General features: G+C 40.9%; 1 protein-coding gene across 2 annotated transcripts in view; it reads right to left on the reverse strand.

The window, feature by feature from the left end:
* The window catches only part of RPS6KC1 (ribosomal protein S6 kinase C1), a 227,383-nt gene that overhangs the window by 139,922 nt on the left and 64,606 nt on the right, over positions 1-22,855 (reverse strand). For both annotated transcript variants that reach the window (XM_089677776.1, XM_089677777.1), the window contains exons 7-8: positions 17,119-17,481; positions 234-352 (exon numbers count right to left, since the gene is read on the reverse strand). In XM_089677776.1, the coding sequence (XP_089533902.1) occupies positions 234-352; positions 17,119-17,481 (482 nt within the window). The remainder of the gene's footprint in view (positions 1-233; positions 353-17,118; positions 17,482-22,855) is intronic.

A 22,855-nucleotide genomic window follows, 5' to 3' on the forward strand; every position in this document is an offset into this window, starting at 1 on the left:
AAATACAAGCGTTTAGGCTTTACATTCAACTTTGGGCAGCTTTACTGACCAATAGGAAAACGTAAGGTATGCCTATATCCTTGGATTTGCTGATCCTTTTGAAATGTTTTTTTTCACTACAGCTGACCCTCTGATTTTTATTCATCATATGCTTAGTTTGATCAGAAAGGGTTTCTTCAAAAGGAATGCCTTCCCATTCAAAAATTCAATTAAGTAACAGGAATTTAACTCACCGCGCTTAGTTTTTCTTCCAAGGTGGGTTTAAGACACAAGCTGGAAATAGTTTCAGCACGCATCAGATACTCTGCAGTCTTCTTCTTAACTGCCTCCCGTCTCGTGGGGCTGGCCTCGCCTGCAGAGGGAAGACATATTATTGCTTACAGTTCAAATAGCAGACCAAAGTATTATACAGGCATTGAACCTTTTATCTAAATAGGTAAACTATATCTGATAGAGAAATGTTAATGGTTTTGGCTCAATTTAATTTTTTAAAGCTTATGAAGTTTGAAAACTTTTAAAATTTAGAAACATACAATACAGGGAGTGTCCATAACCCAGGACTCATAGAGCAAGGAGAGCACAGAAATATTATTTACCTTCAGGCTTGCTCGCTCTGATGTAAACTTTGTGCCTAACTGGAGGAGGCACAGAGGAGTCACTGTTCTGACTTATTCACTTGTGTGTTTACACTGCAGCTTGAGCTACTCAGCTCTTTAAACCGGGAATTCACTTCTCAATCAACATTGACAATTTTTAATCCTTTTGCTGCTAGCATTAGTAAAAGATAGGAAAGTATATCATATTTACTTGTTTTAAACATTTTTTAGTTTTTTTTTACATTTTTTCATTTACTTGTCGATGTCAATTCACTATCACCTTATAGGTATTTACCTCAAAAAGCAAAAATGTTTGGTAAATACCTCATGAAACAGCATTAACTACTTGCCCTCCAGAGGATTTACCCCCCTTCCTGACCAGGCCATTTTTTGTGCTACGGCACTGTGTTACTTTAACTGACAATTGCGCGGTCTTGAAACACTGCACCCAAATGAAATTTACATCCTTTTTTTGCACATGAATAGAGCTTTCTTTGGGTGGTATTTGATCGCCTGTGCGGTTTTTTTTTTTGCGCTATAAAAAAAAGCGACAATTTTGAGAAGAAAAAACAATATTTTTGACTTTTTGCTATTAAACATGTCTAGTAAAAAAATTTTAAAAATCTAATTTCGTCATAAATTTAGGCCAAAATGTATTCTGCGACATGTCTTTGCTAAAAAAAAAAAAAAAAAAAAATCCCAATATGTGTAAATTAATTGGTTTACGTTAAAGTTATAGTGTTTACAAATACTGGGATACAGTATATACTGGAATTTTTTTTTCTTTTATACTAGTAATCGCGGCGATCAGCGACTTATAGCTGGACAACAGGACTGCGAAGGGCATTCTGACACTGGGGGGGGAACTGGCTGTCAATAACATCCCCAGTGACACTAATACAGTGATCAGTACTAATAAAAAGCACTGACACTGTACTAATGACACTGAGCAGGAAGGGTTAACATCTGGGGCTATCAAAGGGTTAACTGTGCTGTTTCACCGTGTGCAGTGTGTGTTCACTGTAAGCTCACTGCTTTGTATGGCTGCTATGCAGAGCCATACAAAGCAGTATGCAGGAGCAGACAGGGGAGAGATCTTTATTGTTTAAGCACAGGTCTCTCCCCCATCCCGGATACTCGGTGATCGCCGGGTGACAGCGGGGAATCACCAGCAGGGACCCGGTGATTGACAGCTGAGACCACCAATGGCGGCAAAGAGTAGGGCGCGCCGCCTACCCGGAGATGCAAAATCACATATATATATGTGATTTTACGCACCACTGCCGCCCTGTAGCAGTATTTCTGCTATAGGGCGGTGGGAAAGCGCACAAACCAGCACTACACCTCTCAATCAACATTGACAATTTTTAATCCTTATGCTGCTAGCATTAGTAAATAGATAGGAAAGTATATCATATTTACTTGTTTTAAACTTTTTTTTTTATGTACTTGTTGCTGTCAATTCACTATCACCTTATGAGGTATTTATCTCAAAAAGCAAAAACGTTTGGTAAATACCTCATAGTACAGCATTAAAGTCAAATGCATGAGTTAAATAAGTAGTGGTCCAGGCATGCGCTATTTACAGAATGTAAAAATATAATAGCCAATTTGGAGTAGTCTCTACCTTTTTGGATCAGTTTCTCAACAGCAGATATTGAAAAGCACAGAATCATTGTGGTTGATTTATTTAAAGTTTCTCAATCAACATGGACTAATTTTAATCCTTATGCTGCTAGCACTAGTGAATAGATAGGAAAGTATATCATATTTACTTGTTTTAAACTGTTTTTTTTTACATTTCTTTAGTTACATTCTAGCTTCCATGCCTAGGCGAATGATGTCATACATCCCAGGAGTCTTCAGGAGGGGAGGAGGGGTTTACTCAGCCAAGCACATCCTCCTGCTTGTTTGCCTATGCTAAGGGCAGATGGATTCCAGTAAGTAATTGCTACGAGTCACCTGCACTTGCTCAAGATGGCCAGGGCCAGAAATGCTTGGGGGTGTTTATATTTATATACAAATGTTTTACCTTTCATTTCCATTTTAAACTGTATGGGTTGCTTTACAAGGTGAGGGTTTACATATACTTTAAGCCAACAGAACAGCCAGGTATGAAATACTCAACCTGATCAAGTAACTGGCCACCATTTTTATGAGAAACACAAATGACTTGATTTGCACTGAGAAAAGAGACAGTAAACAGGTGGGAAAAGAGAAGAAACAGTGTGTTCAGTCAAGCCACAAACTGTGGTAATTACAATATGTAAAATACCCTAATTACATAAGTGTTTTATAATTGAGGAACAGCTAAGCAATACAACAAAATCAAAGAAACTTCCTTTGCCACCCCCCCAAACATGACTTCTTTGTAACAAGAGTATCAGAATAATCCTACTCTATATTCTCCACTTATTATACTAAAGTGACTCTGTCGCTAAACTAGATTTCTCCAGAAAAACTGCACAAAAAAGAGTTTTTTTGGGTATGAATGGAAATAGCAGGAAACTTGTGGAGTCTGGATTTTGGCAAGGCTTTGGCTTTCAAAACTTTAAAAAGTGGCCTACGGAAAGCATTTTAAAGTGACCCTGTCACTAAACTAAAGTTTCCTGGAAAGGACTTACCTCTCCCTCTGCCCCTGCTACCTAAGGCTGCTCTGTTGATGAGAAGTCATCCCCTGACGTCTATTGAAAAACGGTTTAGTTTAGATACTCGGTGTCCCCCACAGTGTTTAGAAAAACCTTCACGTCAATACAAGGCACAGTAGTAACATGGATGTTGGCAGGAGTAACCAATGAGATCTGTGGAGGGCACAGAAGATCAACAATCTTAGTCCTCTCTGTTTATTCATTAAAGGAGCCCCAATAAGCAGTGTGGGCTGCAGGAGATGGGAGTACTGACACCCATGCCACAGTGAAACCCCAGGCTGCCAAATCAGCTGCTGACAAGACCATGCTTGTAGTCAATTTGGAAGAACCTGCATTAAAGGTCCAGCTGACTTCTAGTTCATTTACATAGCATTCGGCCAAGCCCTGATGAAGGGGGCATTTTTGGACCTCCAAAACATGTTGGCTACTCATTAGAATGTCCATCTGACTCCTATTGGAATAACATTGTATCTGGACCTCTTAGCAGTGGTGTGGCACTTCAATTTCCATTTTTCTTTTAACTGTTTATTTGGGTTTAACTTCTCATATAACAAAGTCACAATGAGGCCTACAATGAATGGAGTCATGTAAAGTTATGTTAAAAGCCATCTATGAGGTACATAAAAAGATGAAGAAGACTAAGGAGTGTCTAATACAAAAAAATCAATAACCAGACACTGAGCTTAAGGTATTATTTCAAGAAATATAGTGTAAAAATCAAGCTATTTGTAAATGATATATCTAATGGAAAACAGTATCCGGATGCATCATATGCGATGTGGCCTATCACATAGGTTTACAACACAAAAAAGAGAGACATCGTATATACATCGCTAAAGCTAAATGGACTTTGCACAATGCAGCCTAGAGCATTTACAATGTAACCAAGAAGTGAACTAGTTTTATATCTTATACTATGTGAGGTATGGGCATGTTGAAGAGGTAGGGGGTATTGGGGGAGGGCAGAAAGCAGATGGGACACTCTCCAGGGATCGCTAAACCACTAAGTAAATGGGTATCAAGTCAATCCAGAGCAGATCATGTCTTGGAAGTAACCATAACATGCATGTAAAGTTTCTCCATGGCCTCCACCTCTCCCTAAACTGCTCTCCAGCGTTATGAAAGATGGCAGTGAGTTCTTCCATACCATAGAGCTCTAGTGAGTGGCTGGGTCTGCCTCCAAAGAGATGGAGTACAGGCCTGGTGAAGCATTGAGTAGGTGAATGGTAAGTGATGACTAGCATTTCCGGAGTGGTCGATCAGGTGGCGAAGGTGTGCAGCTGGATTCCCACTTAGTTCGACTGAGGTAAAATTTTTAATAGTAGAGATCATCTCCTCCCAAAATGTCCTTAGATTAGGACAGTCTTAGATATGAGGCATCGTACCCACTTCTCTATTACACTGCCAACATGCATCTGGGACATTTCTGTCTATTTTGTGTAGCAAGTAGGGTACGCAGAGAAAGACTTTTGTATCCAGCTTAATGGTACTGATTCACAATAGGCAATTTGTGAGCTAGGAGGAGTACTTTTTTCAGTTTGTGAAGGAGAAAACTGAATACCCAGATCTGTTTCTCTTTAGAGCAAATATGCTGATGTGGAGCTTATTGAGAGCTTATTGTCTAGGGGAAGGGAGTGGAGGGGAAGGGAGGGTAGAGGCAACCCAAGCAGAAGAGGCAGTTGGAGGGAGCTCCTGGAGCAGCAGCTGAGAGAAGGAGGACGACGTCGGGACACCGATGAAAACAATTCCTCTTTTTCCAATGTGGCCCTGGAAGGCCAAAAGGTTGGACACCCCTGCTTTAAAGTATAGCTAAACCCATGAACAGAAATGCAACATATTGTAGATCGCAGTCCTTAGATGTGGTAGCTGCATTACATTTTAACTTTTTTTTTTTTTTTTACTTTATTTCAAGCTAAGAACATTTTGGCAAATACAGAATATACTCATTGATCTTGCCAAAAATGCAGTGTCCTTGCCACTTCTCGTGAACTGCACCGAAGAATATCTTCATTCCTAGCTATGTTCCGTAAACCAATTGCCCTGCCCCTCATGTACTGGAGATGAAGCGATACTAATATGTTTGTAGTTCATATATAGGGAAAAGCCAAGGATGACAACCATGGCGCTCTTCTTCGATACAGTGGAGGAGTAACGTAGTCACCCAGGGAAAGGAAAAGTGTTATTTCAAGATTGTAAGGGGGAAGGAAGAAGTTTGAAAAAGCTACAGTATAGATTACATTTTTGGTTTTGGGTTTAGGTACGGTTTAGTTAAGCTTTGGCCAGAAACTCTACTTTATTCTTAAAACTATCCCCTCCTAACAACAACTCTGACTAACCTGTGCAAGACAGATCTGTCTACTTACCAGGTCGTCATGGCCTGGTCACGTGGTCTCCAGTATATCAGCCAGCGCCGGCTACAAGGGGGAGGAGAGAATGCTCAGCAATGGCTAATAAAGCTTGTCACCTATAGGCTAACTATGGCCCGTTTGTTATCGGCGCTCCCTCCCCTCCCCTGCAGCAGCAGCTGCTGTCTGATACAGGAGTGCTAGATCACCTTACCGGACCAGAGTGGCCTGAAAATAGGTAAGTATACAGATCTTTCTTACACAGGTTAGTCAGAAAAGGTGTTAGAAGGGGGAGAGAAGACAGTTTAAGGAGTAGTTAAACTTCACTCTCTCAATAAACATGAACTATTTTTAATCCTTATGCTGCTAGCATTAGTTAATAGATAGGAAAGTATATCATATTTACATGTTTTAAACTTATTTTTAAATTTCATCAGTTACTTCCTGGTTTCTGTGCCTAGGCAAATGATGTCACACATCCCAGGAGTCTTCAGGAGAGGAGGGAGGGTTTTCAGTTCAGCCTATGCCTGAGCTAAGGACAGATGGATTGTACTAAGTAATTGTGAGCTCTAACGCGCCGAGCCCTCTGTTTCCTCTTGTACCAAATTGTATTGCAACTGTAATGTCTACCTTCATTTTGTAAAGTGCTGCGCAAACTGTTGGCGCTATATAAATCCTGTATAATAATAATAATAATAATTGCTACATGAATCATCTGCAGGCTAACTATGGCCTGTCTGTTATCGGCGCTCCCTCCCCTCCCCTGCAGCAGCAGCTGCTGTCTGACACAGGAGTGCTAGATCACGTGACCGGACCAGAGTGGCCTGAAAATAGGTAAGTACCGTATATACTCGAGTATAAGCTCGAGTTTTTCAGCACATTTTTTGTGCTGAAAAACGGCCCCCTTGGCTTATACTCGAGTCAACGTCTGCAGGGGGCTGCTGTCTCTTACCTGGCTCCGGTCTCACGACGATCCGGTCCAGGAAGCGCGGCTGCTCCTTCATTCGGTTCGTCCACTGGATGTTCGCGCGGCTGCTCGGCTCCGCCTTCTCACCGGTGATTGGCCGCCAGAACTGTAGCTCAGGAAAGGCACACAGGCGGCCAATCACCGGCGAGGAGGCGGAGCTGAGCGGCCCCGCGAAAATCGAGTGAAGGAGATGCAGGTAAGTGTGCCGTGCTTAGGTGCTGCTGCAACCACATATGCTGGCTGCAGCAGCACCATACTGGAACAGGGGTCAGCAAGTGTCAGTGGGAGGAATAGTGCCCCATCATTGGTGTCACTGATACCAATGATGGGGCATTATTCCTCCCACTGACACCAACGATGGGGCACTTTTCCTCCCCCACACTGACACCAACGATTGGGCACTATTCCTCCCCCCCCCCACTGACACCAATGATGGGGCACTATTCCACCCCCCACTGACACCAATCATGGAGCACTATTCCACCCCCCACTGACACCAATCATGGGATACTATTCCTCCCCCCCACTGACACTAACGATGGGGCACTTTTCCTCCCCCCCACTGACACCAACGATGGGGCACTATTCCTCCACCCCCCCACTGACACCAATGATGGGATACTATTCCTCCCACTGACACCAATGTTGGGACACTATTCCTCCCACTGACACCAATGATGGGACACTATTCCTCCCACTGACACCAAAGATGGGGCACTATTCCACTGACACCAATAATGGGGTGCTATTCCCCCCACTGATACTAATGATGGGGCACTATTCCTGCCACTGATACCAATGATGGGGCACTATTCCTCCCACTGACACCAATGATGGGGCACTATTCCTCCCACTGACACCAATGATGGGGCGCTATTCCTCCCACTGACACCAATGATGGGGCACTATTCCTCTCACTGACACCAATGATGGGGCACTATTCCTCCCACTGATACCAATGATGGGGCACTATTCCTCCCACTGACACCAATGATGGGGCACTATTCCTCCCACTGACACCAATGATGAGGCACGATTCTTCCCACTGGTGTTCCCACCCTCGGCTTATACTCGAGTCAATAGTTTTTCCCAGTTTTTTGTGGTAAAATTAGGTACCTCGGCTTTTATTCGGGTCGGCTTATACTCGAGTATATACGGTATACAGATCTTTCTTACACAGGTTAGTCAGAAAAGGTGTTAGAAGGGGGAGAGAAGACAGTTTAAGGAGTAGTTAAACTTCACTCTCTCAATAAACATGAACTATTTTTAATCCTTATGCTGCTAGCATTAGTTAATAGATAGGAAAGTATATCATATTTACATGTTTTAAACTTATTTTTACATTTCATCAGTTACTTCCTGGTTTCTGTGCCTAGGCAAATGATGTCACACATCCCAGGAGTCTTCAGGAGAGGAGGGAGGGTTTTCAGCTCAGCCTATGCCTGAGCCAAGGACAGATGGATTGTACTAAGTAATTGTGAGCTCTAACGAGCAGGGCCCTCTGTTTCCTCTTGTACCAAATTGTATTGCAACTGTAATGTCTACCTTCATTTTGTAAAGCACTGCGCAAACTGTTGGCGCTATATAAATCCTGTATAATAATAATAATTGCTACATGAATCATCTGCCCTTTCTCAAGATGGCCACTGCCAGACATGCCAGAGGGTGTTTTTTCAAAATGATTTCTCAGAACAAAAAAGCATGGAGACATGGATGGATGGGGGAGTTTGTTTTGCGTATTAAAATGAATTAAATAGCACTTTTGGTTTGTGGTGCTCAGATGCAGTGCAGTTGCACTTTAAGTTTTGACCAGAATCCTATTTTAACCTATTCCATAACACTATAATGCCATACTAGATTCATTCTCTACTTTTTTTTCCAATAGTAATCTAGTTTCTTGTAGTACTCTTCTACAAAAAAAAAGAAAAGATCAGGCCCCACTTTCAGGTAGTTTTTTTCACACTGGATAACGAGCAGCTTCTAGCACAGAGGAACAAGAAACTGCCAAATTAGTGCAAGTGATGCTTGAAACTAGGAGCACTGCTTGCTATTATTAGGTATTTAATAGACAGCTTTTGTCTATCGTTCCAGGAAGATCTACTAAGTATTTTCAAATGTCGAGGTGACCTATTTTGTTTTTTTTCCCCAGCAGTCCTACAGCAAGGAGGCCAAGTTCTAACATAGGAAAGAAGATGCAGACTTGCGGTAATGCGACAAAAAAGGACAGCAGTGGAGATCACTGATGGCATCCAAATGCGAGAGGAGACATGGAAGTTACAGAAACCTCATCATAGGACAGTTTACACAATTAACATTTTAATTAGTGTATATGTTTAATCTCAAATATTTCTCTTTCTTGCTAACCTTGCAGCAGGTTCTGCTTTATATTTACACAAAGCAGGAAAACCAGTATCCATGAAAAAAAAAAGGATTAAAGTTCTGGAAGGAGCTGTGAGCAGTAAAAAGACATGTCAAGACTTTATCTCTACCTCTTTTTCAAGGTCTACTCAAGGGACAGAGAAACGCGGCTTCCAAGAGACGCACATGGGCTGTGCAATGCTCGGCTCCCAAGATCCTGGATATAGCGTGGCAGCAGGCAAGCATCGTAGGGCAGATGGATAATGGCAGCTTTTGGGAACTATCTGATAACCAGATGCTGACCAAGCAGTGCATGAATCCATCCATCACTTACCAGTTCACGGCCAGGACACAGAGTTCCAACTAACATTGGAAGGGTCTGTCTGTAGTCACAGGCCGGCAGAACACGGGGAGATGGACAGCAGGGAATGTCTGCTGGTAAATAGAAGACAAAGAATATATTGCCCTCTGCAGAGGACTAGCAAGAGTATTCATATGGCCAAACTGAAATGAAGGTGATATTTAACTTTTACCATCTAAAAGGAACATCTGTGGCTTAAAAAATGCTGTCAAGTATAAAGTACTCCATAATCCTGCTACTTCAACCAAATTCTGAGCTGATCTGATGGGCAAAGCACTGATACTTCTTGGTAGAACTGACGTTTTGCCTGCCTCTTCCTGACTTTTGCAAATTCCCATTTGTAGGGCAGCCTGGAGCCCCCTTCAACTTTAAAAGGAGTTACTGCTCAGGTGCGGTGGGTACTGAACAAGATTTCAGGCCCGAGGATGTAAACACTAGTAGAGGCTGCCACCATACTGGAGAGGTGAGCAAGCACCTAGGTGGGCTTTTTTTTTTAGTGATGTCAGCCTGTAAAGTGATTGTAGTGAAAATGTCCATAGCCTGAAAAAAAGTCTCTAAGACTACGTTCACACTGCTCTGTATTAAAAACACATTAAAAATGCAGCATAAAACGCACCAAGAACGCATATGCATGTTTTAAATGTGTTTGGGTTGAGTTTTCCCCATATCACTTCCCACTTTTGTAATAAAATTTCCAGTAGGACTATGCAGTGCGATTTTCTTGCTATTTTGTTGCAACTTCAATGTGAGGTTGCATCACCATAGATAAGAAGTATTCCTATGACTTTGGGGAGAAGAGGTAAGGGTTAAAAAAAAAAATCATCCTTGCTGCCTAAGGCTAGGTTCACGCTGACAAGGTTTTGATCCTTCGATCCTTCAGTCAACCCTTTCTTCAATCAATCAATTGGCCCTTCAGTTGATTGATCCTTCCTTTGATTAATCAATTGATCCTTTGATTAAATCGATCAATCCTTTCTTCAAACAGTCAACCCTTCTTTCGAAAAATAGATCGGAGAAAGGATCAAAGGAAGGCTCCAGAATCGCAGCTGTATTAAAATCGATGGATGAAGGATGACCAGGGAGGAGAGGTAAGGGTTAAAAAAAAACCCACACTCCATCAAAGTCGCATAGGAATGCTTCTTATCTATGTGAGATACCATAAAAGTCCGTGGAGCTAAAATTGCACTGACATCCACCGGGGAACTTTTTATAAAATCACACTGTACTGAGTCCCATTGATTAGAAGGGAACCATAGCATATAATGTGATTTCCCTTGGCAAGTGATTCTGTGAACTTGGGCTGAGCACTTCCCACATGTGCATTGCGTTTTTGATGCGGTTTTTATCCATTTCAATGGAGAGATGCGTTTTTGGTTCGTTTTCTTTACCGGACCAAGTCTGCACCAACAGTGCAGCAAGCAATGGACCCATGTGAAGAGTTCCATAGGATTTAATGAGCATGTGTTTTTCTTCTGCTTTTTAAATGCAAAAAAAGAAAAAAATGGATCAGTGTGAAAGCAGCCTTAAGCAGCTACCACATCGAAAAGACTGGTGCCATGGTTGCTGCCCAGGCTGGACTAAGTATATGTATACCTAGTGCATTTTAAGCTTCATGCACACTGTATTCTCTAGATGTTTTTTTCTCCCACAGGAATTTAGCAGCAAAAAAAAAAAAAAAGCATTAAAAAGACACGTTTTTGCATGTGCATTCACACGCGTTCATATGGGTGTTAGTGCATTCTATTGGCCATAATTTATTCTGTCCATTAGAATGTGTTAACGTGCTTTTGAGCATTTATTATGTTCAAAAGCTCCTCTACTAAACGTAACTTTGGTGGGGGTTTTTCTGCTTCTAAATGTCCCTACTTCTAAACGCTTATGTGTCATGGACACAAAGGTAAACACGGAGGAGCATTTAGAGGCAGAAATAAAAAGCTCAAATGCCTTTAAAAGCAGCTTTTTTTGAGCTTAAGTGTGCATGAGGCCTTAGCAAGATCAACTGGTATGTTCTGTACTTGGTGAAAATGCTCTTAGCCAGAAAAAGAAAACCAAAGCAGCCACCACTTCTAAGCACTTGTAATAGATTACATTTTTTGTTCTTTGATTTATTAAGGCTTTTAAGCTTCACAAATATGGCCCATTTAACATTTTGAGAACCACTATCCTACACAATAATCCCCTTTCCCCATAAGTGGTCGATTTCAGTTTATAGGTATTCAATATTACAGGAAATCTGGTACTGTTTTCTAAATTGTACTGTTTTAAGCTACTTTTTTGAGCTACCTATCTCTACCATGTAATTTTTTTTAATTATTTTTAAACAAACAAATGTGAAAGAAAAAAAGGAAATAAAAGATATTTTGTGCCCGAGCCTTTAAGGATGTATTATGTGAGAGAAGCTTTTTAGATCACCATCTGGAAAGCCTTTGCTTATTTACAACAAAACGATGCTGAAAAATGCTCTCTGCAATCGGAATCTATGTTTATGTTGAAATGTTTGTACGCCACTTATAAAAATGCAGCGCCGACCACGAGAAAAATAAAATACCCTGAATATAAACTCTTCGAGATTCCCTGCTTTTACGGGGGAGATCAGCAGCTGCGTCTAATCCAGATTCGCATGAATGAAAATATTTAAGCAAAAAAGCCTCCCTCTCCGTTTATTTTCCATTTGACTTTCCTGTAATTATTTTGTAAACTGTTCGCATAACAATACATAAAAACATCTGCAAAAACAGGTAATTAACATGTCAAGCCTAACTAATGCATTTTTATGGTGTCCATGCCTCGTCAACTGTAATTATAACTCTTTTTAAGCAAATGATGGCGTGGCGGCCGTGCTGTGCAAGTGCTTATTTTGGACGCCTTGTTGTTGGTGGGGAAAACAGAACATAAAACTCAAAAAGCTACTTAATTACCTGTAAAGCCAAACTTAACACACATTTCCAGGCAGACGAGAAATTACTCCTTAGCTTCGAAAAACACCAATAACATGCCTCGGTGCTCATCTCTAGGGAACGATGTACAGCCAGAGAACGCTAATTAATTGTGCAGCCCTTCACACAATGCAGCCTATAGAAATGTTTGGGTAGTCTCGAGTATGCAAATAACAGTCTTTAACACTCAATATAAACAGTCCTTTTCAATAAGGGGAAATGGGCTGCATAGTTATACATCAAAAAAAAAAGCATGGTACCCTATGGCTTTGTCCTCAGAATGTATGCAAAACAATGGTAACATAGCGCTTGGCACTCATGTCCTGTGGTATCGGGGCTCCATATTCATATTCCACCTTACTATTTCCTACCAGGGCTCTATCGGCATGAAACATCTATGTTCTCCAGGTGTCTATGCGGTTTTTGTTTTTTGTTTTCTAGAGTCTCCACTTTCCTCTAAAAACTCAAAATTATACTAATAGGTTAAAGAGCTTTGTCCTAGAATGGTCCTAGAATGGTCCCACAAGCCTGAGGGTTCTTAAGTAACAGTGGTTATCGTAGTAGATCCCTTATGTATAACCTTTGGCACTCAAGCCCAAGCAACAAGATTGAGAACATTGTAAAGGTGCTTTATAGATCTCTAGCAGTCTCTTGTTTAATGTCTCCAATCTTTGACTGTCTCTTGCAGTATATCTTAAATCACATCTGAAGCACATCCATATTTTCTGACCATCTCCTGTAGTCTGTCCCCAGTGTTTGACAGTCTTCTATATGAGGGGTCTCCAAACTTCCTAAATAAAAAGGCCAGTTTACTTCCTTTCAGACTTTGGGAGGGTCAGACTGTGGCCACTGGGAGTGGAACATGCCCTAACATCAACTGGAGTCCACAATGTCTCAGGTTTGGTGTTCAATTTAAAATATGTGGTCAGGAGGAGGAATAGTCCCATCATTGGTATTAGTGTCAGGAACAGTGCACCATTGTTGGTGTCAGTGGGAGGAATGATGCCCCACCATTGATATCAGTGGGAGGAACTATGCCCTATTATTGGTGTCATTGGAAAGAATAGTGCCCCATCCTTGGTATCAGTGGGAGGAATTATGCCCTACTGTTGGAATCAGTAAAGGAATGGTGCCTCATCGTTGTGGTCAGTAGAGGGAATAGTGCCTCAAGGGCCAAACAAAGGCAAGCAAATGGCCATATCCAGCCCTCGGGTGGCAGTTTGGACACCACTGTACAATAGCATTACATATAGTAATTATTATGTGCGGCCCCTGGCTGAGGTCAGGAATCCTGTGCTAAAAAAAAATAAAATAAAAGGGACTGATACTGAAGAACATAATGAGAACTGCCTAAGACTCACAATGATCCACTGACTTTGAAATTTCTGAACTGCATATTTGCTCAAAATCATTGACTCAGATAGTACTGAAACCACTGAATCACCATGGCAGCCAAGCATCTAGAATTTTCATAAGGATAGGTTGCAATGGAAGCCTATATACTGTGCAGTTTATTTACTAAAGCAGGAAAGTGCAAAATCAGGCTCACTTCTACATAAAAACAAAACATCTTCCAGGTTTTACTGCAAAAGTTTAATTGAACAAGCTGACATTAGAAGCTGATTGGTTTCTATGCAGAAGTGAGCCTGATTGTGCACTCTCCAGCTTTCATAAATAGACCCCTGTATGTCTTTTCATGTAATGTAAACCAATGCTTAGCTCTAACTTACTAAACTGTATTGAGAAATCCACAGCAGTAACCCAGAAGTTGATCCCCACCTACACATTAGTACTTGTTCCTCAATATCATAGACAGCCTCACTTAAACCAGCCAAAGATGGATCAAACCTTGTCTGGCACAGCAGGGACCGGCCAAGATTCGATCCATCTATGGGCAGACTGGTTGTTCCCAACTCAATCCATTGATCGACTTGGGTACAACCAGCCTGCTGCATTTTTTTTACATGCAATTACTGCTAGCTGCTATAGCCGCCAGCAGTATTCATTGTTTTCTGCAGGTTGGAAAGGCTCCCTACCAGTAAAACACAATAGTACTGCGGGAAGGATTCACAGTCAGTCAGTGTTGATGGGAGAATCAAACGGTTTTCTTTCCTGCCATCCATGATGGAAGGAAAGAAAATTGCATAATCTATGGCTTGTTTAACAAATAAAGTTGGGAGATGGGAGGGTGTGGGTCAGAGTTCAAATTACAGAGATGAAGCTGAAATTTACAAAACTGAATTCCCTAAAGTTTGGGGTTTCCAAAAAACGATATATTGAATGACACATGCACTTTTCAATCCTGCTCTAACTTGGATAAGTACGGGTTTGCTTTAAAGTGGGCCCAAAAAGTGGAGATCTGCTATGTGTTAATATCTAGAAATGTTAATTATGTCTAAGCAATACCCTGAAAATTTACCGTTTGAGTTCCTCCTCTGCAAAGGAGGCTGCTTGCTGGAAAGGAAACTGTAAGGAGGACCTGCAGTGCAAGGATCTCCCTGCTTCATTCCTATGGATCTGTGCTTTATGCACCGCCTGCTGCTTCCTGAACATTCCCTCACCAGTCATCAGAACAGCTATGACATGAGGAAACTAAGCCCTGCCCCTAACAAAATGACCATCTGTATACAGAGACAGAATGCAGAACAAGGCATGGTAAATCAGTAATGGGGGAAAATACAGATGCAGAGAGACCACAAGCAATACTGGTGAGTATACATTTGCCCTCAATACATATATATCAGTCTCTTGCGGACACATTTCTATGTTTCTTTTTGTTAATTTTTCCAGTTTTCTATGTGTACACAGGAGTTTGGTCTGTGGAATACACAGGAGTTTGGTCTGTGTTATAGTCTACAATACCAATTTATTGTTTTAGAAGTGTTCAGTGATTGAGGAAATCCTCTTTCATCTAGGCGCCATTTAGAGTAGGCTGACGGAAGTGCAGTCCATGCCACGCACACTACTGGGTACCAAAAATGAATAACAATGAGGAGTCAATCCCGATTCTACTAGGTGCCGTCTATTGGAGGTAGCTGGAACTGCAGTCATTGAATCTGCACATAAAATCCTCAAATACCTTGTCATCTGGGAGCTATTTTATCATCGCTATGGTGACTTGGATTTTACAACCCTACCCTATGGTATATGCTACCCAGTAGCAGGTAACAGACGTTAGTGATGCATTATCACACAATGATACATTGTAAGATATGAATTGATATTGCATGTTAAAGCATTCAGTCTCCTTCTGTCTCTAAGGTTATTCCTGAAGACTTAGAAGGCTGCTCAGCACCACTAGTCATGAAGCTGAGATTTTTTTCCAAACTAGAGTCAATTATAGTAGAATTCTGGGGTAATACTAAACTTAAAAATTGCTTCCATCCCCACTTCTCATGTGATCTGCTCTTCTCTCTCAGTTAGCAGTGGCTTCAGGGGAGAGGAGGGAATACCGACAACGGATAGCCAATTGTAAGCCTATGGGTGACGTCATCGCATAGGTGTTCCAGCTGTTAGATCATTCTCTCCTCTGCCTCATAGCCATTGCTGAAAGATTCTGTGCATGAATAAAATGAATAATAATATCTTCTGCGCATAAGTGTGGGGGACTGAAGGCAGTGACCTTGATAAAGCTCAAGTAAATGTATGCATCAGGATGTCCCATGGATAGACTAAGCCTTGCTGCTCATGACCGGGGTAGTCCAGACCAAACTGCAAAGAGACAAAGCTAAAGCACACCGGCCTAACGCATTATACTTAAAAAAAAAAAAAAAAAAAAAAAGTATATTGTACTAAAGATAAAAACACTCACAAACTTACGAAGACAATTCACATGAGAAAAGACAGCCACTTGGTACAATAACCTATGGGGGCAATCTGACCCCGACATCTAGATAAGAACCATCCTGTGGCCAAATACGGCTGACACACTTTGAGGGCAACCCTCTTCTCTGAGGAAGAGGGTTGCCCTCGAAACTCGTCAGCCGTATTTGGCCACAGGATGGTTCTTATCTAGATGTTGGGGTCAAATGGCCCCCACCGGTCATTGTACCAAGTGGCTGTCTTTTGTCATGCGAATTGTCCTCACATGTTTGTGAGTATGTATTTTATCTTTACTACAATAAACATTTTTAAAGGATCATGCACTAGGCCGGTGCGCTCTTGCTTTATCTCTTTGCTGAAAGCTTACGTGACCAGACCAGATTGAGAATATGTAAGTATATGCACCTTTCTTTTACAAGGTAGTTAGTATAGATGATAAAAGGGAGACAGCAGCAGTTTTATGCTTAGTTGGAATTACCCCAGAATTCTACTTCACAGTGATTGTAAACCTCAGACATGAAATATGAGCAAAGCATATATCTCTATAGTGTGTACTTGTTTCAATTCAGCGTACTAAGTGTAATTTCTATTTGCTGCCTCGTTTCTTTGCTATCTGCATGAATCACTTGTGACAAGTTTTCCTGACACCAAAAGAAAAATGGTGACAGAAGAGGGCACAGCCTGTGATTAACAACCTCAGCTCTTTTCCTGTGAGCTGTGTGCAGGTGTGTGTGTCAATTCCTCCAATCAGCTCTCCTCACTGAGTGTAACTTCAGCTCCCCACCTCCTGCTTTTCAGAGCTGAGAGATCATGTGTAAATTCTGCACTTTGAATGGATGTATGGAACAGATGGTTGCAGATAAAAAGGAATAACTTATGTAGGATGCTTTGTCTCATCTCGGTGTATTACTTGAGGCCAGTCATTTCACTGGGTATATGTAAGGGGTTTACAACCACTTTAAGGCTCTGGCTGGGAATGGCATTGCAGCTTCAAAAATAGACCCCAAAACTGGATCACCTGGGACACAGCTGGTCAGAATAAAGCAAGCTCAAATTTCCCTTTGTAGGCTAGCAAAAGTAATCACCTTGTACACCTTCTAAGAGGAGGTCCACTCCTTTTCTGTAAAAGCTGAATGCCGACTCATAGTCCTGCTCCACCTCCTTCTTCATGGCCAACGTTATCAGCTCACCGGCTCTCGTCAGGTAATCTGATCTGCCCAGCTTCTGCTTTAGTTTGGTGGTGAACAAACTGCGGCTCTCTTTTTCCACCTCAGTTTTAACCCCTTCATAACTGGAGGAAGAGAAGCCTTGTGCTAGGGATCCCGGGGAGGGCGGAACACTAAATGGTTTACTGGGTGAAATCTGATTGGAGGCCATTCCATCATCTGTACCAGAGAGAGAGTCTACATCCACGGTCAGAGAGATCAGGTCACTGTCACTTGAAAGTCCTGGAAACGAGAATGGGGGAAAAAAAAAATTGTCAGTTCATACATTTATTGGGCAGTAAAGTATTTCACTAGGAAAAAAAAAAAAAACACACATATAGTACATCTCTGCAATACGTGTACATTTACTCCTTCATTACTAGGCAATTTTTCAGTGATGTATTAGTTTGACTGACAAATGCTCAGCCATGTAACACTGTACACTTACCTTTTTAAGCTTTATAAAAAAAAAAAAAAAACCCACAATCCTGCAATTATTGATAGCCAGTGGCACTTTAAAGCGGTAGTAAAGTCTGCTTTAGAACTTGCACCTACAGGTGAGCCTCTATTACAGTGAATATCTCCTAAACTTACATTGTTTAGGAGATATTCACATTGGATGCAGCCAGTGACAGTGATGATGTCCCTTCAGAGCTCTGTGCCATAAACCATTATTCCCATGCACATGCATGGGAGTGACATCATTGTGGCTTAGCCATTCAAAGGACCTGAGCCAGCAAGGAAGACCAGGGGAAGATGGAAGCCCTGTCAGTAGTGACAGCGCACTGCTGGAGGGCTTTGTTCTAAGGTAAGTATTTCATAATGTGCTTTTAAACCCCCTCTCTTCTGTACACACACACTTTAATGATGTGATTGGTTCACAGTGATCACAAGGTAGTTAGCACTTCCGCCTGGCAGTACTAGGGTTGTTGGTTCAAATCCCAACCACAGAACCACCTGCCTAGAGTTTGCATGTTCTCCCTGTGCCTGTGTGGGTTTCCTCCTGGGACTCCAGTTTCCCCCCCACACTCCAAAGACATGCTGGAAGGTTAACTGGTTCCTGTCTAAATTGGCCCTAGTATGGATATGTATGAATGTGAGTTAGGGACCTTAGATTGCAAGCTGCTTGAGAGTTAGGGACTGATGTGAATGTAATTAATATATATATATATATATATACACACACACACACACACACACACACAAACATGTACAGGTGAAACTCGAAAAATTCGAATATCGTACAGAAGTTCATTTATTTCAGTAATGTCATCTGCTGGTGTTGGTCCACTATGCTTCATTAAGTCCAGGGTCAACGCAGCCGTCTACAATGCAGAAGAGCTGAAGGCCGCTATTGAAGCATCCTGGTCTTCCATAACACCTCAGCAGTGCCACAGGCTGATAGCTTCCATGCCACGCCGCATTGAGGCAGTAATTGCTGCAAAAGGGGCCCAAACCAAGTACTGAGTACATATGCATGCTTATACTTTTCAAAGGTCCGATATTGTTCTATGTACAATCCTTGTTTTATTGATTGCATGTAATATTCTAATTTTCTGAGATTGTGGATTTGGGGTTTTCATGAGCTGTAAGCCATAATCATCACAATTGTGACAAATCACGGCTTGAACTATCTTGCTTTGCAGGTAATGAGTCTATCTCATATATTAGTTTCACCTTTTAAGTTGCATTACTGAAATAAATGAACTTCTTCACGATATTCTAATTTTTTGAGTTTCACCTGTAGAGAGCTGTGCAAGTTGATGTTAATAAATAGAGCCACTACGGATGACTCTGTACATTTTGCCTGTGATCTAAGCCATCTAATAACAGCTCAAGCTCATACATTTAATGGGTGCAATGTGTTGTCGATGTGTTATAAACGGTACTCTTCAATGTTTTTCTACAATACGGCAGTAGTAAGTGTTATAATGCTGCTCACAAAGAAAATTCCCTATTATATCTGCCAGAAATCAAGTGAGCTCCTAATTTTCTTTTTACAATGTGTCGCTGTTGCACCTAAAGTGTCACTGGCCTTGCTGGACTACAGAACACCCCATTCCTCATCTCCACAACTTGGGGAGGGAGTCTGTAGTCTATGAGAGGAAAACTCAGGCAGGACTGGCAACACTGCATGGGATTTCAGTGGCAGCATTGTCATCTCACTACAGGGTGTTAGGCTCTCACTTGAATTCCGGAAGGTCAACAGGTATTTTTGAATGGGCTAAAAGTGCACTGCATCTGTACCAAAGTCGTGTATGCAGCAATTTGGGGAAAGGACCGCAACTGGATCGCATGGTCGTTTTGTACGTTGCAATCTAGTGCAGACAAACGCAGTTTTTGTGACATGTGTTTGGGGTGTCATTAGGATTGCACTGACACATGTTGCAGATCGCAATTGCAGTGTGATTTGAATGCGATGCAGGAAACATGCATAGATCGTGGGTTTCCCATACCGCATCCTAGTATGAACCAAGGCTTACAGACAATACATTTATGTTGGCAATACAAACAGCAGTTTTGTTGCTGTTGACCAAATACATTAACCACTTCCATACCGAGCACTTTTCCCCCATTCCTGCCCAGGCCATTTTTCAGGTCTCAGCGCTCTCACACTTTGAGTGACAATTGCGCGGTCATACAACATTGTACCCAAACTAAAATTTTATCATTTTCTTCACACAACTAGAGCTTTCTTTTGGTAGTATTTAATCAACACTGGAGTTTTTATTTTTTGCTAAATTAACAAAAAAAGACAAAAAATTTGAAAAAAAAAACACATTTTTCTTTGTTTCTGTTATAAAAGTTTGCAAATAAATAATTGTTCTTCATAAATTTAGGCCGAGATGTATTCTACTACATGTCTTTGGTGAAAATAACCCATATTAGGATGTATTTTTTAGTCTGTAGGAAAGTTATAGAGTTCACAAACTATGGTATAGATCTGAATATTGATCAATCCTGAAGTACTGACGGCCAATCTAATTTCTTGAGGTCCAAGAATGTCAGAACAGTACAGATATCCCCCAAATGACCCCTTTTTGCAAAATAGACAGTCCGACGTACTTCATAAGAGGCATGGCAAGTTTTTTGAAGTTGTATTTTTTTGTAATTTTTCAGAAAATGAAAAAAAATGAAAAAAATTATTTTCACTATTTTATTTTTACATACTGTCACCAGTGCAGTACAGCGTCATCATATAACTGGCATGGCGGTGATCAGGGACACTGACTGGTGACAGTATGAAAAAAAAAAAAAAATTATTTTTAATTTTTTATTACTTTTTTTTTAAGATTTTTTTTTCATATTTCACTATGACCAAAGTAGTACAATGTTACCATAGTAACATTGTACTACTTTGGGGAAGTGATCAGTATTTTTTTTTTTTTTTACAAAATTTGCTTATAGCAAAGAATTACTTTGCTATAAGCACGCATTTACCTGAATGGCATCTATTCATTCAGGGGTTTTTGTTTTTTTTTTTGTGCTTAGCTGTGATTTGGCCACGGCTAATCACATGACACAGCTGGGCTGTGATTGGCCCAGCTTGTGCATGTGATCGCTGTGACCATTCACAGCTAGACACACTATTATACAATGGATGGCATGAATGAAGCCATCCATTGTATACAACTGTCATGTGACCTACTGTGATTGGTCACAGCAGGTCACATGGTACCGGCAACGGGGTCGGTACTCAGATCTGTCATCGGCCGTGTCCGAGGTACACGGCCGGTGACAGATCGCACTGCTGAGCAGCTCTGCGGGCATGCAAACTGTGCATGCCCAAAAGGACGCCATATGGCGTCCACCCAGAGGGACGAGGGGTTTTGCAGGCTGCCATCTGGCTATAGGCCGGGCGGGAACCTGTTAAGGCAACTTATGACCAACAATTTCTATCAAAAAAGCAAGAGAGGTGACAGGACACGTTCTAGCTGTAGCCAATCACAGATCAAAACACAAGCAAGCAGATCATAATCGTTAACCCATTCATAATCGCTAAAACTATTGCTTATGAGGTGATCAACACTGTATAAACAATACCAGTACTTTTTTTTTTTTAAACCGTCTCCAGTCAGTATTTCTGATCACAGCCATGCCAGTCATATGACACTTTACTGCACTGGTGACAGTGTGAAGAAAAAAAAAAAAAACAGTATGCACAAAAAAAAAAAAAAAATGCATTTTATTGAATTTCTTCATTTTACAAAAAACTGTTGACAAAAAATTGTTGAATTTCCCAAAACTTGTGACAAAAAAAATTACAACTTCAAAAAACTTGCCATATCCCTTACTAAATACCTTTAAAAATCTACTTTCAAAAATGGGTCATTTAGGGGGTATTTGTACTGTCCTGCCATTTTGGGGCCTCAAGAAATGAGACTGAATCAGTACATCAGAATAAACGAAATGTAGCAGAATACATTTTGGCCAAAATTGATGAAGAGCGATTATTTATTTGCAAAATTTTGTAACAGTAACTAAGAAAAATGCATTTTTCAAATGTTTTTGTATTTTTTGTTTATATAATATAAATATTCTATATATTTATAAATAAAAAACAGTGGTGATTAAATACTACCAAAAGAAAGCTCTATTTGTGTGAAAAAAGTATATAAATATTATTTGGGCACAGTGTTGTATGGCCGAGCAACTGCCAGTTAAAGTAGCACAGCGCTGAAGAGCAAAAAATGATCTGGTCACATAGTTAAAGAACATTAATTGTTATCAAACTGTTACCGGTAAAGTTCCACCTTAAACTCAAACAATGAACTTTGCTTATTCTTGTTAAATTACTGTTAAAAAGGGGTTTGTTACATCAGTTTTAAAAGTGAAAAAAAATAAATAAATGCCTGTTGCTCCTGTGAGCTTGTAATTTCCTATATTGTGACATGGCAGTCTAGAGCTCCTGCTGTACTGAAATCCTAGACAGTCTCATCAGCCCTTCCCATTTTACCTGCTCATAGATACAGTACACTGAGTAAGCCTTGTCACCGTAGGACATGATGTGTGTTACTGGCAGGATCACCAGGTGAAAATAAAGGGGGAAAAAAAGGTAAATAAACTTTTTTATTTTTTAAATATTGCCAGGTGTATGGCTACATTATTTAAAGTAGTGTTTCTTAACCTTTTTTTTTTAGTCAAGGCACCCTTTAAAATGATGGAAAATGTCAAGGCACCCTCTAAAATTATGGACAGTCTTGAGGTACCCCATTATAAAATGTAAAAATAATAATAGTTTTATATAGCACAGCAACATCCACACACATAGGACACCCAACGTTACAGGTGATTTATTCTTCCAAAGCAAAATACACTTTTGCACACTGGTACTGACTAATATTCCATTGTTTCTCTTCTCCCTCCGTTTTTCTCCATCACTGAGCTGATGTGACCCCAGCAGACAGAGAGAGGCAGGGAAGAGTCAAAAAAGGATTCTGTACAGGCAGCTGACATCCTCCTCATCAACTGATGATGTTATTGGTTGTCAGGATGCCGGCAGCTAGAAGGTTGTAATGGTGCACATTGAAAATCTGTGGCTTTGTGCAACTAAAAAGAAGGCTTGTTCCACCCTCTGGCTTGCATACAAGTTTTGGGCAATTTTTAGATATTTTGC

The sequence above is a fragment of the Staurois parvus genome, unplaced genomic scaffold (assembly GCF_062004578.1).
Source record: "Staurois parvus isolate SC_StPar_1 unplaced genomic scaffold, SC_StPar_1.0 ptg000192l, whole genome shotgun sequence".
Classification (NCBI taxonomy): Eukaryota; Metazoa; Chordata; class Amphibia; order Anura; family Ranidae; genus Staurois; species Staurois parvus.